The sequence below is a fragment of the Narcine bancroftii genome, chromosome 7 (assembly GCF_036971445.1).
Source record: "Narcine bancroftii isolate sNarBan1 chromosome 7, sNarBan1.hap1, whole genome shotgun sequence".
NCBI lineage: Eukaryota > Metazoa > Chordata > Chondrichthyes > Torpediniformes > Narcinidae > Narcine > Narcine bancroftii.
Genome location: NC_091475.1, coordinates 41,592,687 through 41,607,539, shown reverse-complemented (window position 1 = coordinate 41,607,539; position 14,853 = coordinate 41,592,687). Strand labels below are relative to the sequence as shown.

The following is a 14,853-nucleotide window of genomic DNA, read 5'->3' as shown; positions in this document are numbered from 1 at the left end:
AACACAGAACTCTCATCACCAACTGTGTACCTGATGTATCACTCCTCCTTAATTCCTTGGAGAAGGAGATGAACCACCATCTTAAAATCTTGAATCACCATATTCTATGCAAGATTGCAGAAGATGCATATCTTTGAAAATGCATTAATTTTAAAATACAAACCTTTGGAATTAAGGCCTGTTTCTTTCCTGCAGAATCAAACTCTTAAACGGACCTCTCCCTGGCAAAAAATAAATTACGCCCTTTCTTGTTTTACCTGTAGTTTTCAATATATCCTGCACTTTGTCTTGTAACACTGTATCCGGTGCTCCTTAACTTACTGTATCGTAATACCCTGCTCTTTTGTTTTAATGTTGCCCTACCTACCATACTGTATAGGTTGACTTTGCTGGATAGCACCACAAACAAGTATTTTCACTGTTTCTCAATACATGTTACAATCAACAATTCAATGTAATTCTGTCAGATTAATTTTCTGACTTTAGAGCAAATAAGCATTTCCGATGTCAGGATGGTTGGATGATGATGAGAAAAGTTAAAGCTGATGTTGTTTCAATTTGCTTCTTGGCCTTGTCCTTTAAAGCAGCAAAGATTACCAGGTTTAAAGGTGTCATGAATGTTTAGGGTTGAGTATAGAATACCAGTCAAGCATCTTGAGTATTGTTGAGCTGTACTCATCCAGTCAAGAAGAGAATATTTAATCATACAGCTCCTCCACACCTTGTAGTAGGTGGAAAGGCTTTGCGGAGTTAGGAAGAAAGCCAGTTATTACAGGGTACCTAAACCTGACCTGCTACAATTGTGATTGATCAAATTAATGATCTCAGGTTGCTGATGGGGAGAATACTAAGATGATAAAGTTTCTGAATATCAAGGGGAGATGGCTTATGTCTTATTGTCTGCTGCTTGAGTGTTGCAAACATTCACTCATGATCCAATTTTTACCCAGGTCTTAGTTCACATGTGCAGGGAAGACACTGGGTTGGGTAAATCAGCAGCGAACGCCCACTTGGCAGAGGAAAGACAAAGCAGCTAAATAGTTGGAGTCGGGACACTGCCATGGAGAACTTCTGCCTCAATGTCTTGGACTTGACATCTACCAACTACAACTATTTTTCTTTGTATCATTCCAAGAAGTGGTGCATTTTCCTTATTTCTAAATTACATTACCATTACCAGGAGCTAACACAAGGCTGGCTTCTGGGAAAGTGAGCATTGAATACATAGATTTTCAAATTCACACTCAAAATAGTCCAAATACTCCAGCCTTGCCTTTAGCACCACCATCAAAGAAGCTGAGGGTGTTTTTGTCTATTTGTCCATCCTGTTGAGGCCTTTGTGGCAGGGCAGCAGTACGATTGCTAAACTCTTCAAATGTTATCAAGAAGGTGGTATGGCTAACCTAGTGGTTAATGCAATGCTGTTACAGTGCCAGTGATACGGGTTCAAATCCGGCACTGTCTATTTGTGTAAATGACTTAAAAATGGGTTTTAATAATTTCTATTCTCAATTCTATATTTCTGAATTTTATCTCAATGAGTTACTTGTATATACAGCTATTTTAATAATGTTTCTGGTGGGAATGAGTTTGGCAGTGCACATCTCTTGTCCACCTCCCAAGCCCCGACCTTCCTGTCTCTCACACTGCTGTTACCTTGCTAAGGGTAAGTGGGGGAGAAGATTGCTACCGGACTATTTCGAATATATTCTTTGGAAAATTAATTGTTTGTTAAAAATATTAATTCATAATATTATTATGTTTTACAATTGGTTTTGTATTGTTTTAACCATTAATGAAAGTTTTATGCATGTTTTTAATCTTAATGGTGTTTTGACTCCATTACCATGTGCTGGTCATGTGATCAACATAGCTTTGCTGAGATTTCATTCTGTAAATACTGTTATTCTGCATGCTTAGGAGAAAAAGGGGCAGGAAAGGAAGAAAACTCAAGACAATGGTTGTGTTACTTTGTCTTCAAAAAGGTACAGGTTTTTATTGTTAAATGTATGATTGTGGCAAGTTAGTTTCTCTATGCAATTTTTAACTTGCCCACTGGGTGCCACTGGTTTTGCTTTGTATATACACAATTCTTTTTTTATATAGTTTGAAAGGATTTTAAAATGTGAAATGTTTTCCTGGGCAAATCTTAAAAGCTCTCAGCTAATACCATGTACACGAAGTTGAGTACATATTGAAATATTAAAACAAAAGAACTGTATGTAGTCGAGGAAAAGAATGCACACACTGCTGTTACCTTGCTAAGGGAATAAGAGGCAGAAAAGGAAGAAATCTCAGAAGGCAATGATTGTGTTATTTTGTCTTCAAAAAGTCTGTGTGGGCTTTCTTCAGGTGCTCCGTTTTCCTCCCACCCTTCAAAGGTTGTAAGTTAATTGGGTGTAATTAGGCAATAAGGGCACATGGGCTGGAAGGGCCTGTTGCTGTGCTGTATGTCTAAATTAAAAATTAAAAAACTTAAAAGACTAAGTGCGCAAGATTGAGGGAAGGCTTGAGCTCCTCCTGACAGTTTTCAGGCTGCATTCTGGAAGTCTCAAGCTCCAGAACTACGCACATCTCTGGCCAAAACTTCCAATAAGAGTTAGAAATTGGCATCATCTTGACAATGTGGAAAATTGCCCAGTTCTGTGGTTTTTGTGGTGTTCCTGTGTTCATCAGATTGAAGTTCTTTTTGTAGACCTGCTCAGTGCTGCTTCTGACAGGCTCTTATAAACTCATTGAACTGGGGTTAATCCACTCGACACAATTTGCCAGCAAGGTAAATGGAAGAGTCTAGCAATTGTTACAAAATACATGGATTTTTGTTCCTCCTTATCAGTCACAGCAGTGAATTTCAATCACATCATGATTCAGTGCTCCACACTATCTGATAATGTCAATAAAAGTCTGCCAGGTTACTCTGCCACAGAATGTTTACAGCTTTTCACATTCCACAGAATGTTTTACAGCTTCTCACATTTTGCACTGAGTGAGAATTAATGCAGGTGAACCTGGAGTTAAATAACATGGCCCTGCTGTAAGGTCTTTTCCATATTGTCTGATATGGAGAGACTTGTGTTATTTTTAGTTAAAGATGAAAAGTTGTTAATTTATATGATAACATGAAGAAATAATGTGAAATATTTGAAATGTATTTTAATCATCATACTAAGCAGTTATTCTAAAATGCCCTCAGGCACTGGGGGACCTTTGGTAGCTATATTCTTTATTAAAAACATAGAAATGCTGAAGGCACTCAGCAGGTCTTGCAGCATCCAGAGGATATAAAGATATATAACAGATGTTTTTGACTTGGACCCTTCCTCAAGCTATGAGCATAAAGTGGGCAGGGGATTATATTAAAAAGGCTGGTGATAAGGGAAGAATGGGAGTGCGAGGAGTAACCAATGGACAAAACGTGTTAATTGAATATGATAAGAGGACAGGAGAGAGGAAAGGTGAGAAATAATTCTCCTTTCACAGTTTTTGGCTCTGTGAAAGGAGAGAGAGAGAGAGTTTTAAGAAAGGAGACATAGGGAAAGATTGGGGGTGGCCTAATAGAAAGCGGAGGATGTCATCCATTTGGAGGGTACCAGAAGGAATATGAGGAGACGTTCCTTCAGTTTATGAATAGTCTCAGTCTGACAGTGTATGAGACCATATCAGCAATTGAATGGGGCTGGGAATTGAAATGAGTTGCCACTGGGAGATCCATGCTATTGCAGTGGTCAGAGCGGAGGTACTCAACAAAGCAATCTCCCAGTGTCTGCGTCCAGTCTCTCCGATGAAGAGGAGACCACAATAGGAGCACCAGATGCAGTAGATGACCCTTGCACAATCACAAGCGAAGTGTTGTTTCACTTGGGAGGAGTGTTTGGGGCCCTGAATGGTGGTAAGGGAGGAGGTGTGGGTGCAAATGGGTGCAAGTGTGCAGAGCAACAAAGGGATTTAGGAGTGATGGTAAATAGTATCCTCAAGGCTGATACTCAGGTAGATGGTGTGGTGAAGAAGGCATTTGGAATGTTGGCCTTCATAAATCGGAGTATTGAATTCAAGAGTAGGGAGGTTATGATGAAATTGTACAAGGCATTGGTGAGGCCAAATTTGGAGTACTGTGTACAGTTTTGGTCACCAAATTATAGGAAAGATATAAACAAAATAGAGAGAGTGCAGAGAAGGTTCACGAGAATGTTGACAGGATTTCAAGGTTTGAGTTACAGGGAAAGGTTGTGCAGACTGGGGCTTTTTTCTCTGGAGCGTAGAAGATTGAGAGGGAACTTGATAGAGGTGTTTAAGATTTTAAAAGGGACAGACAGACTAAACATGGATAGGCTTTTTCATTTAAGAGTGGGGGAGATTCAAACTAGAGGGCATGGTTTAAGATTGAAGGGGGAAAATTATAAGTGGAACATGAGGGGAAATTTCTTTACGCAAAGGGTGGTAGGGATGTGGAATGAGCTTCTGACAGACGTGGTCGAGGCGGGATCATTCGTTACATTTAAGGAAAGACTGGATAGTTACATGGATAGGAGAGGACTGGAGGGGTATGGACCGGGTCCTGGTCAGTGGGAATAGGAGGGTGGGGATTTGTTACGGCATGGACTAGTAGGGCCGAACTGGCCTGTTCTGTGCTGTAAGTGGTTATATGGTTATACCTCCTGAGGTCACATGGATAGGAAGATGTGTTTGGAGATGGGATCATGTAGTAGGTGGTGGAAATGGCAGAGGAGGATGATATGTTGGATACAAAGACTGGTGGAGTGGTAGGTGAGGAAAAGGAGAATCCTGACCTTGTGTGTGGGGATAGAGGATCCCAGGGAATAAGTGCAGGCAATGGAGGATATGCAGATAAGGTCTGAGTTGATGGTGGTAGAGGGGAAGCATGTTGTTTGAAGAAGGAGGACATCTCTGATGATCATGGAAGACCTTGTCCTGATAACAGATGCAACAGAGATGGAGGAATTGAGAAAAAGGAATGGAATCCTTACAGGGGACAGAATGTGATGAGGGGGCAGTGGGAGTTGGTGGGTTGGTAGAAATTGGCTGTTGAGAGTTTGTCTCAAGATGGAGACTGAGAGATTAAGAAATGTCAAGGTGGTGGGTGTTGGCAGGCTGTTATTCTGTGTAAGGCAGTGGGGCAGCTCAGCATCAGTGATGGATTAACAATTAGGCTGAGTAATGAACCTCATTGTTTTTGTTAAGTCAATTTAATCAGAACATAATGTGTCGGGCCCCTAGGTTTCAGCCTACACAGCCTAATGGTTAATCCGCCAATGCTCAGCATGTCCATAACTTTTTCAGCAATGAGGGGAGTGAGGGGGGGACAAACTGCTCATTGAATTTCTTCCAATCTTACCCAAATAGTTTGATTGAGGCTTTAACAGAGTTAGGGTATTAAAGAGATATGGAGTTAAGGATGAAGAAAATCCAAATCTAGGAGTCTTGGAAAGGACAGATAACAAAAATTGAAACTAAAAATTAAAAGTCGGAATGTGAAGATAAAAATTGCGGCAGAGTGGTTTAAGTGTATCGGAGAGACAAAATTAAATCAAGATTTGGTGACCTAAATTTGAATACCTATGGAAGCCAACATAAAAAGACAATGCTTGACAAAATTCAATACTAGCAGTCAGCTGCACATCCCAGGCAAATCAAGTTCTGGCCAAGCGCATTCTTGGGGGATGAAATCACTTGAAAATGAAATGTTCTCCAGATTGGTTGTTAATGTTTCATGGCAAGTTTGGCCCTGCATTGTGTCAGCTCAGAAGCATCTTTGGATTATTGGATTTGGATGCTGAGAGAACCGGGATACTTCAGAACCGCAGTTGATTTTAGAAATATTTCTCCAAGTACAATTTGAATTATGATAGTTGTCCCAGTCATTCTCAGTGATATATAACGTATGTCTGATAGTTTTTACTAAGAACGTAAGACTGACAGCACTGTTCCAAATTCAGCCCTATCTCCTCCCCATACCAACTATACAGCATTCATCCTCCTCTTGACCCTTCTCCATGATTATCTTCTTCAGTGTGGCCTCCGCATTTTCTTATATAATGTTGGCATCCACTTTTCATCACATAACTTTTAATTGTTCAGTGCATTGGAGAGATATCACCAATATTGATGCTGGAAAATCATCTGAATCCATTAATGTCAGTGTTCTCTCCCAGGTTATTCTTTTCTTTGGCTTGGCTTCGCGGACGAAGATTTATGGAGGGGGTAAAAGTCCACGTCAGCTGCAGGCTCGTTTGTGGCTGACAAGTCCGATGCGGGACAGGCAGACACGGTTGCAGCGGTTGCAGGGGAAAATTGGTGGGTTGGGATTGGGTGTTGGGTTTTTCCTCCTTTGCCTTTTGTCAGTGAGGTGGGCTCTGCGGTCTTCTTCAAAGGAGGTTGCTGCCCGCCAAACTGTGAGGCGCCAAGATGCACGGTTTGAGGCGATATCAGCCCACTGGCGGTGGTCAATGTGGCAGGCACCAAGAGATTTCTTTAAGCAGTCCTTGTACCTTTTCTTTGGTGCACCTCTGTCACGGTGGCCAGTGGAGAGCTCGTCATATAACACGATCTTGGGAAGGCGACTCATTCTGGAGACGTGACCCACCCAGTGCAGCTGGATCTTCAGCAGCGTGGACTCGATGCTGTCGACCTCTGCCATCTCGAGTACTTCGACGTTAGGGATGAAAGCGCTCCAATGAATGTTGAGGATGGAGGGGAGACAACGCTGGTGGAAGCGTTCTAGGAGCCGTAGGTGATGCCGGTAGAGGACCCATGATTCAGAGCCGAACAGGAGTGTGGGTATGACAACGGCTCTGTATACGCTTATCTTTGTGAGGTTTTTCAGTTGGTTGTTTTTCCAGACTCTTTTGTGTAGTCTTCCAAAGGCGCTATTTGCCTTGGCGAGTCTGTTGTCTATCTCGTTGTCAATCCTTGCATCTGATGAAATGGTGCAGCCGAGATAGGTAAACTGGTTGACCGTTTTGAGTTTTGTGTGCCCGATGGAGATGTGGGGGGGCTGGTAGTCATGGTGGGGAGCTGGCTGATGGAGGACCTCAGTTTTCTTCAGGCTGACTTCCAGGCCAAACATTTTGGCAGTTTCCGCAAAACAGGACGTCAAGCGCTGAAGAGCTGGCTCTGAATGGGCAACTAAAGCGGCATCGTCTGCAAAGAGTAGTTCACGGACAAGTTTCTCTTGTGTCTTGGTGTGAGCTTGCAGGCGCCTCAGATTGAAAAGACTGCCATCCGTGCGGTACCGGATGTAAACAGCGTCTTCATTGTTGAGGTCTTTCATGGCTTGGTTCAGCATCATGCTGAAGAAGATTTTTCTCTGGAGCGTAGAAGATTGAGAGGGAACTTGATAGAGGTGTTTAAGATTTTAAAAGGGACAGACAGACTAAACATGGATAGGCTTTTTCATTTAAGAGTGGGGTAGACTCTAAAAGGAGGAACAGCACTGAAATTTATCGCAGGAAGAGCTTGCCAGGTGGAACGAGGAAGCAATTCAGAGTGTTTGCAAAACCTCCTTGAAAAAGTGGAATTATCCTCTCTGACTCCTGGTAATCCCCAACCCAAGAGAAATCCATGTATTGAGATCAGAGATACAGCACAATCATGCAGCACTGCCCAAATCTCCCACTTGCCCACCTATGAAGGACCTCCTTGTCTTACATGTCACATTTTACACATAGGTCTTATCATGTCAGAACTCCCAGAACCAGCGTGGAAACATGCCACTCTCCACCCTGAGGTACTGTCTCAGAAGGGGTACAAAAATGAGAATTATATTTGTGATATATACAGTAACATTTGTGAACCATTTGTATTAAATTCTTCTGTCAAATATTTGAAGAGGCAACAATCTGTTTAAGCCAAGCATGTTAATATCATTGCTGACATAATAAACAGAAATTCAATATAAATTTCACAATATAATTTAAAAGGTTGATGAAACACAGGTCTTGCTTTTCTTAAAGTACATGTTGTCACTAGATTTCCATCTGTTTAAATAACGTTGCAACTATTGTCATGTGCTCCACCACTCCTTCAACTTTAATTCCCTGTGTCGAGTGTATTAAATTAAATTGAACATGTACTAAGGTACTATGAAATGGTTTTATTTTGCATGTCAACTCATACCTTCCTTTTAAGTTCAACAGGTAGTGCACCTGTCTTAGCCCTGATGCCTGAGTCCTTGGCCCTGACCCAGACACAGCCCAAACCTCCTATCTTGGGCTCAACTTACTCAGCCATATCCAGATATTGTCACAGCCCTTATCTGAAGCCTGAACCCTGACACAACTTCCAGTGTGGGCCCTGATCCAATCAGCTGCTGGACAAGCCTCTTGCTCCTGCAATGGACCGAGACCTTGGCACAGCCCCATCCTGTATCTTGATTTGGTCATTCTCCTACCCTGGAACTGGACACAGTCCCTGTTCTGAAGATGGACCTGGAGACAACCTCTGTGCTGGGCTTAGAAACTGATATAGTCCCTGAATGTGATCGAGACCAAGATAGTACCCTGACCTTGCTCTGGACACTGTACCTATGGTGGCAACAAACCCTGGCACATGTATGAACATTATTACTGTCTGGGTTTGGCCTACTTATATTTCATTAGAAGAATTTGCAAGACCTGTTCAGCAGCACCTGATACCTTGCATGTCCAGATTTCTAAACCACAGGGCTTCAAGCACAACATTTTTTGACTTGTGGTGTATGATCTGATTTAAGATCTTATTAGAAGAAGCTGATCATGTTCTGCCACTAATCTTCTGGCACAGAATTTGGAGAAATTCAGATGCAGAGGACAACATATGATTTTCTCCACCCCAAGGAAACTTTTCCTTTTTTCCCAGGAAACTTTTTCATGATTTTTCTGCAGACCAAATAAGGGCACCACGGTGATTTTAGTGGTTAGCGCAATGCTGTTACAGTGCTAGCAACCTGGTTTACAATCTGGCATTGTCTGCAAGGAGTTTGCATGTTCTCCCCGTGACCAGCATGGGTATCACCTGGGTGCTCCGGTTTCCTCCCACATTCCAAAGATGTACAGGCTCAGTAGGTTTAATTGGTCACATGGGTGTATTTGGTCAGGATGGGCTCATGAGCTGGAAGGGCCTGCAACTATGCTGTATCTAGAAATGAAAAAAATAAACATGTAAGGAGCATGCAGAAATGATTCTGTACAATGATTATACATTTGCTGGAAAATATTTTATTTGGTATGAACTCCAATATTTCGCTTCATTTGTAAACCTTGTCATTTTAATTTGATTTCACTGCTTAAGATTAATTCCTTCTTGTGGATTTAGATGTACATTAAATATTGCAACAATTACTGGTGGTATAGGAACAATATCTGGGAAATTAATGGGTGGAAAATCCTTTATGTAGTATGTATACCCTACAGTGAACAATATTCAAAACTATAGAGAAACTTCCTCTTTAAAAAAAATCCTTAAATGTTTCACATGAGTATTATTTAAAAATATTTGTTTCTAAGACATGAGCTGGTTATTCACACTTATCAAAGAGGTAGTGTTTAAGAGGTGATTCAGAAGATGATTCAGGGTAGGGGGTCAGGACAATTTTGGTGGGGGATTTTTCACATTGATGTTAAGGCAGCTGAATTTGGGACAGGCAATGGTGGAGTGATTAAAATCAGGGGAACTTAAATGTTCGTAGTAGATATCTTGGGGATGTGGCTGGAGGCATAAAATGTATTTGAAGACAAAGATCAGGGTCATTGGATCACTGAATGTCAGTGGGAACAGGAGCTTGGGGGGAAAGGAATTACCTCCCATTCCTGCAGCAAATCTAAAGGATATACTTGCAATAGATTTGAGAAGACAGAATAAATCAGCATTTTTACCCTACAATTCCAACTTTCAAAGAAATACTGATTTCCATTCACTCCTCTTCAGTATCAGAATCTGAATTTATTGTCATGAACAAGTTATGAAATTCATTGTTTTGTGGCAGTGTCACAGTTTAAACATTTATATAAACCAGCTTACAAAATAAATAAAAATAGTACTCATTGATCACTCAGGAATCTGATGGCAGCAGGGAAGAAGCTGTCCTTGTGCCATCTTTAGGCTCCTATACCTTTTCTCCCACGGTAGTGCAGTGAAGAGGGCATCACCTGGATGGTGGGTGTCCTAGGGATAGAGATTGCTTTCTTAAGACACTGCCTCCTTGATGGAGTGAAGACTGGTCCCCATGATGTTGCAGGACGAGTTAACAATGCTCTGGTGTTTTTTCTTGTCCTAAATGTTGGCATCTTCATACCAGGCAGTGATACAATAGGCCAGGATGCTCTCTATTGTACACCTGTTCAAGTTCCCAAGTGTCTTCGGTGACATGCCAAATTTCCTCAAACTCCTTAGAAACTATAGTCATTGGCTGGCCTTCTTCTTAATTGCATTAACATGGAGGCTCCAGGACAGATCATCAGAGATAATGACATCCAGAAATCTTCTCATGGTACTTTCCTATGCAACAACAGCAGATGCAACACCTGTTTTTTTTTCCACCGCATCCCTTCCCACTATCCAGGTGTAGATTCTATTCACTTGTACTTTTTCCAATCTACTGTACTGTGTTCACTGTGCATGATGTGGTCTCCTGTATAACCTGAGCACTCTGCTACGTGTCACTTTAATTTTCTATCCTGTTGCCACTCTGATCTCTCCATCTGTGGCTTTCCATGTTGCTCTAATAAGACCTAATGTAACTTGAGCAGCAGCATCTCATCTTTTATCTGGGCATGTTGTAGCTATCGGGACTCAGAATCAGAGTTTATTGTCATGAAGGTGTCTCATGAAATTTGTTGCTTTGAGGCCACATAATTGTGCTGCAGGTGCAAAAAAATGCTATAAATTAAATTTCCATAGCGACACCGATTTAATAAATAGTGCGAAAGAAGAGAAAAAGTGAGGTAGTGTCTGTGGTTCCTTGTCCATTCAGAAATGTGATGGTGGAGGGGAAGAAGCTGTTTTTGTAATGTTGGGTGTCTCTCTTCCGGCTCCTGTACCTCATTCCTGATGGTAGCAGTGAGAAGAGGACATGGCCTGGGTGGTGAGGGTCCTTGAGGATAGAGTCAGCATTCTTGAGACACGGTCCCTTGTAGATGTCCTCAATGGAGTGAAGACTGATGCTCATGATGGTGCTGGCGAAGTTCACAACTCTGTAATCTGTTCCTGCCCTGTGCATTGGCATCTCCATACCAGATAACGATGCAACCAGTTAGAATGCTCTCCACGCTACACCTGTAGAAATTTGCAAGAGTCTTTGATGATATACCAATTCTCCTCAAACTCCTAACTAAGTATACTCGCTGGTGAGTCGCCTTCATGATTGCATCGAAGTGAAGGCCCCAGGATAGATCTTCAGAGATGTTGCTTCCCAGGAATTTGAAGTTCTTTACCCTTTCTACTGCTGAACCCTTAATGAGGACTGGTTGTGTTCTCCTGATTTCCCCTTCCTGAAGTCCACAATCATTTTTACTAATGTTGAGTGCAAGTTCGTTATTGTGACACCACTCAACGAGATCCATCTCACTGCTGTATGCTTCCTTATTTCTGCCTTTGGTTCTGCCGACAAATTTGAAGATGGAGTTTGAATCCTGAGTGCAGACACAGCATTGGGTTAAGCATGTATCCTTGAGGAGCACCTGTGTTGATTGTCAGTGATGAGGAGACATTGTTACCGATTCACAATGACGGCTCTTCTGGTGAAGAAGTCCAGGATCCAGTTGCAGAGGGAGGTGCAGAGACCCAGGTATTGAAGCTTGTTGACCAGCTCATGATGGGTTCAAAGACATTTGAACCAGTCGGGGTCACCAAATGTAGCTGCGGCGACACAGCTCCTGCAATAACACACACAACCAGACGGGTTGAGCTCAGTGAGCAGACTAGTTCATTGCAGGCTGCTGCGCTGTACTTATACTCCCAGCCCGGACCTGGCTGAGAACTGTGCTGGAGGCCGCACATGTCACCCGGGTGGCACATGGTCCCCCAGTGCAGGTTTCCGACCCCCGTGCTGGGAGGAAGGGAACATCCCTGACGGCTCCATTTTGGCCGGTTGCCCCGCAGCGTGGTTTACAATCAGGGCCAGTTCGCCTGCCTAGTGGTGAGCCGCCACAATTGACCTGTTTTCTCTCTCTCTCCAATTCTGGCAAAATGTTAACTCTGTTTTTCCTTCCAGTCTTGCTGCTTGACCTTCTGGGTGTTTTTAAAGGAAATTTTGCTTTTATTTCTGATTTCCAGCGTCTGTAGTTATATGAATTGAACCTCCTCCTCACAGCAGATATGCCTATATACATCTCTGGTAAGAGAAAAAGAGCCATTGATCCGAAAGAAAACTCTGCTTATCTCTTGTCTGAAGGGGGCACACAAAACCATTGAAGATCCCTTCCATCCTGCACACAACATCTTTTAGCTGCTCCTGTCAGGAAATAGATACAGAAGTATCAGAGCTGGCACCACCAGACTGAGGAACAGATTCTTCCCACAGGCAGTGAGAACGCTGAACAACCAAAGGAACTGCTCGCACTGACCATCCGAGACTCATATTCATGAACCAATATTTATTTGTGTAGATGAAATACTTGTCCTGCATATGTTTTGATTGTCTGCATGTGTGTTATGTTTGTGTGTGTGTGTCTGGTTGTTTTGCTCCGAGGACCAGAGAACGCAGTTTCGTTGGGTTGTACAATCAGATGACAATAAACTTGACTTGATTCTTCACAGATGCTGTCTGGCTAGCTGAATATTTCCAGCCTTTTTTTGTTTTTCAGATTCAAAGTTTTATTTTAATTTTTAAACATTTCTAATACCTCCTCTTAAAGGATATATTGATTTTTAATAGCATGATCACTGGATGCTATGATCTTCCATGATGTTTGAATGGTGCAGAGAGAACAGGATGGAGGATGGGTCCTCTAATCAGAAGAAAGGGATCCATGAAGCTGAGGAAATGCGAAATAATACCGAGGACTGAGCAAGTGTTCTGCTTTAAAATGTTATTCTTGGATGAAGACTTTTGTGAACAAGTTAAAAATAACATTTTTTTTGATCACCTGATACAAGCCAATGTAAATATTTCAGAATTTTGTCAAAAAATAGATATAAAGTGATTGGACAAGCAGATATTGAATTCAGAGTGAACATTGAGAACAATTTAAAAACTTCAAGAGGAAATGAGCAGGTTAATCAAATGGGAAACAATCTATAACATTGCAGATGCTGGAATCTGAAATAAAAATAGAAATGCTGACAGAATTCAATCAGTTAAGTAACTTTAGGGAGAAAGCAAACCAGTCAATAGAATTAAACAAAGGAGTATTAACAAGGCTTTTTAAAATAAACAAATTGAGAAAGGATTATATATGGCAATGGGAAATGATGAGGGAGCAGTTTAACTGAAGATGGAAACTTCACTGTACATTCCAGAGGGCTGAAAAGTGCCTGGACTAAAGATAATATGTTCTGCTAGTTTACATTGGGCCTCACAATAGCTGCAGAGGAGGCTTCAGACAGGCAGGTTGGAATAGAAGTGGGATTGAGAATTAAAATGGCCTGCAGCAAGATGTTCAAGATTGCCCTTGTGACAGAATATAGATATGTTTTTAGGAGATAAATTGGGGCAGGTTTGTTAGTGTAGGTCACATACAAACACTTTGAAACAGATCTTATTTGAAATACTGGAGCTCTGCTAATGCTAGACATATCGGCCCCACAGCCTTTGAAAAGCTTTGGAGAGTGTCCAAGAGACTTCACTAATGGATTGTCGTTTACAAAAAGACAACAGATGAAAGAACTTGTCGGAGCTGCATTCTGTCTGGAGTGGAACTTGCTGTTCTAGGAGGATCATCTGGTTTTGCAAGCAGAGAGAGTCAAACAGGCTTTCCCTGTGTGTGTGTGTGTGTGTGAATGTGGGAGACAGAGATCAATTCTACAGTATTACATTCAACATTAACTGGGACTGGTAATGTAACCTAGATTGTATACCTTAAATGGATGGGGGGGGGTGGGGGGGGGGGTTTGGGAGGAGGGGGGGGGAGAAAATGTCACTGTATATGTGTGAAAAGGAAAAAGTGTGTATCATGGCTAATGTGATTTATGGTGTGAAAAATAAAAAATTTAAAAAAAAAACTGGGACTGGAACAGGGCACGTTGGCAAGCTTGTGGAAAACCCCATTTGGAAGACAGTTTGTGAGTGCTGAGTTCAGCCTGGTCAAAGCCAGGAGAGGACTGGCTGTCTAATGTTTCACTTGAAATAAGAGAAACAAAAAGGCACTCTGTGGTGTCCTGAAAGAAAGAGTTTATCATCTGGATAACTCTGAAGGGGCAAGTTTAGTCAGCAAGACACTGAAGTGGCTGATGGAAGTACATCAGTTGTGGATGTCCTGGAACAACAAATCTCTCTCTCTCTGAAATCTGACAAGAACCTTCCTGAGCGGTAACCTTTTGCATTTCAAGCACTAAAGCCTGGTGAACTTTATAAATGTTAAATTCTATGGATAGTATAAGAATTGCCTGCAACCAGTGAACTTGGAGGAATGAGAAGTGAGATTGGACTGAATTAAATAACTTTTCTGAACTTACAAACACATTACATACACATGCGCTTAGAATGAGAAGGGAGTTAAGTTATTAGTAATAAGTTAAAGTTTGATCCTGTTTTCATGTTTAAAGATACGTAAACAAAATTTAATTAACCTTTTTTCTTGGTGAATTTCTATTCCTGCTGGGTTTTGGGGTCTTCTGGGCCCATAACATTATACAATTCAAAAGTAAAACAACACCGTGGCCATTTATTGCAAGAGGATTCAAGGACAACAATAAAGACAT

General features: G+C 41.7%; 1 protein-coding gene across 28 annotated transcripts in view; it reads left to right on the top strand.

Annotated features, from left to right (window-relative positions):
* LOC138738811 (rho GTPase-activating protein 6-like) overlaps positions 1-14,853 on the top strand; it is a 564,699-nt gene that overhangs the window by 236,683 nt on the left and 313,163 nt on the right. For 16 of the 28 annotated variants that reach the window (XM_069889781.1, XM_069889790.1, XM_069889771.1 and 13 more), the window contains one exon: positions 1,921-1,985. The exons of the other annotated variants lie outside the window; for them this stretch is intronic. In XM_069889781.1, the coding sequence (XP_069745882.1) occupies positions 1,921-1,985 (65 nt within the window). The remainder of the gene's footprint in view (positions 1-1,920; positions 1,986-14,853) is intronic. 28 annotated transcript variants of the gene reach the window in all.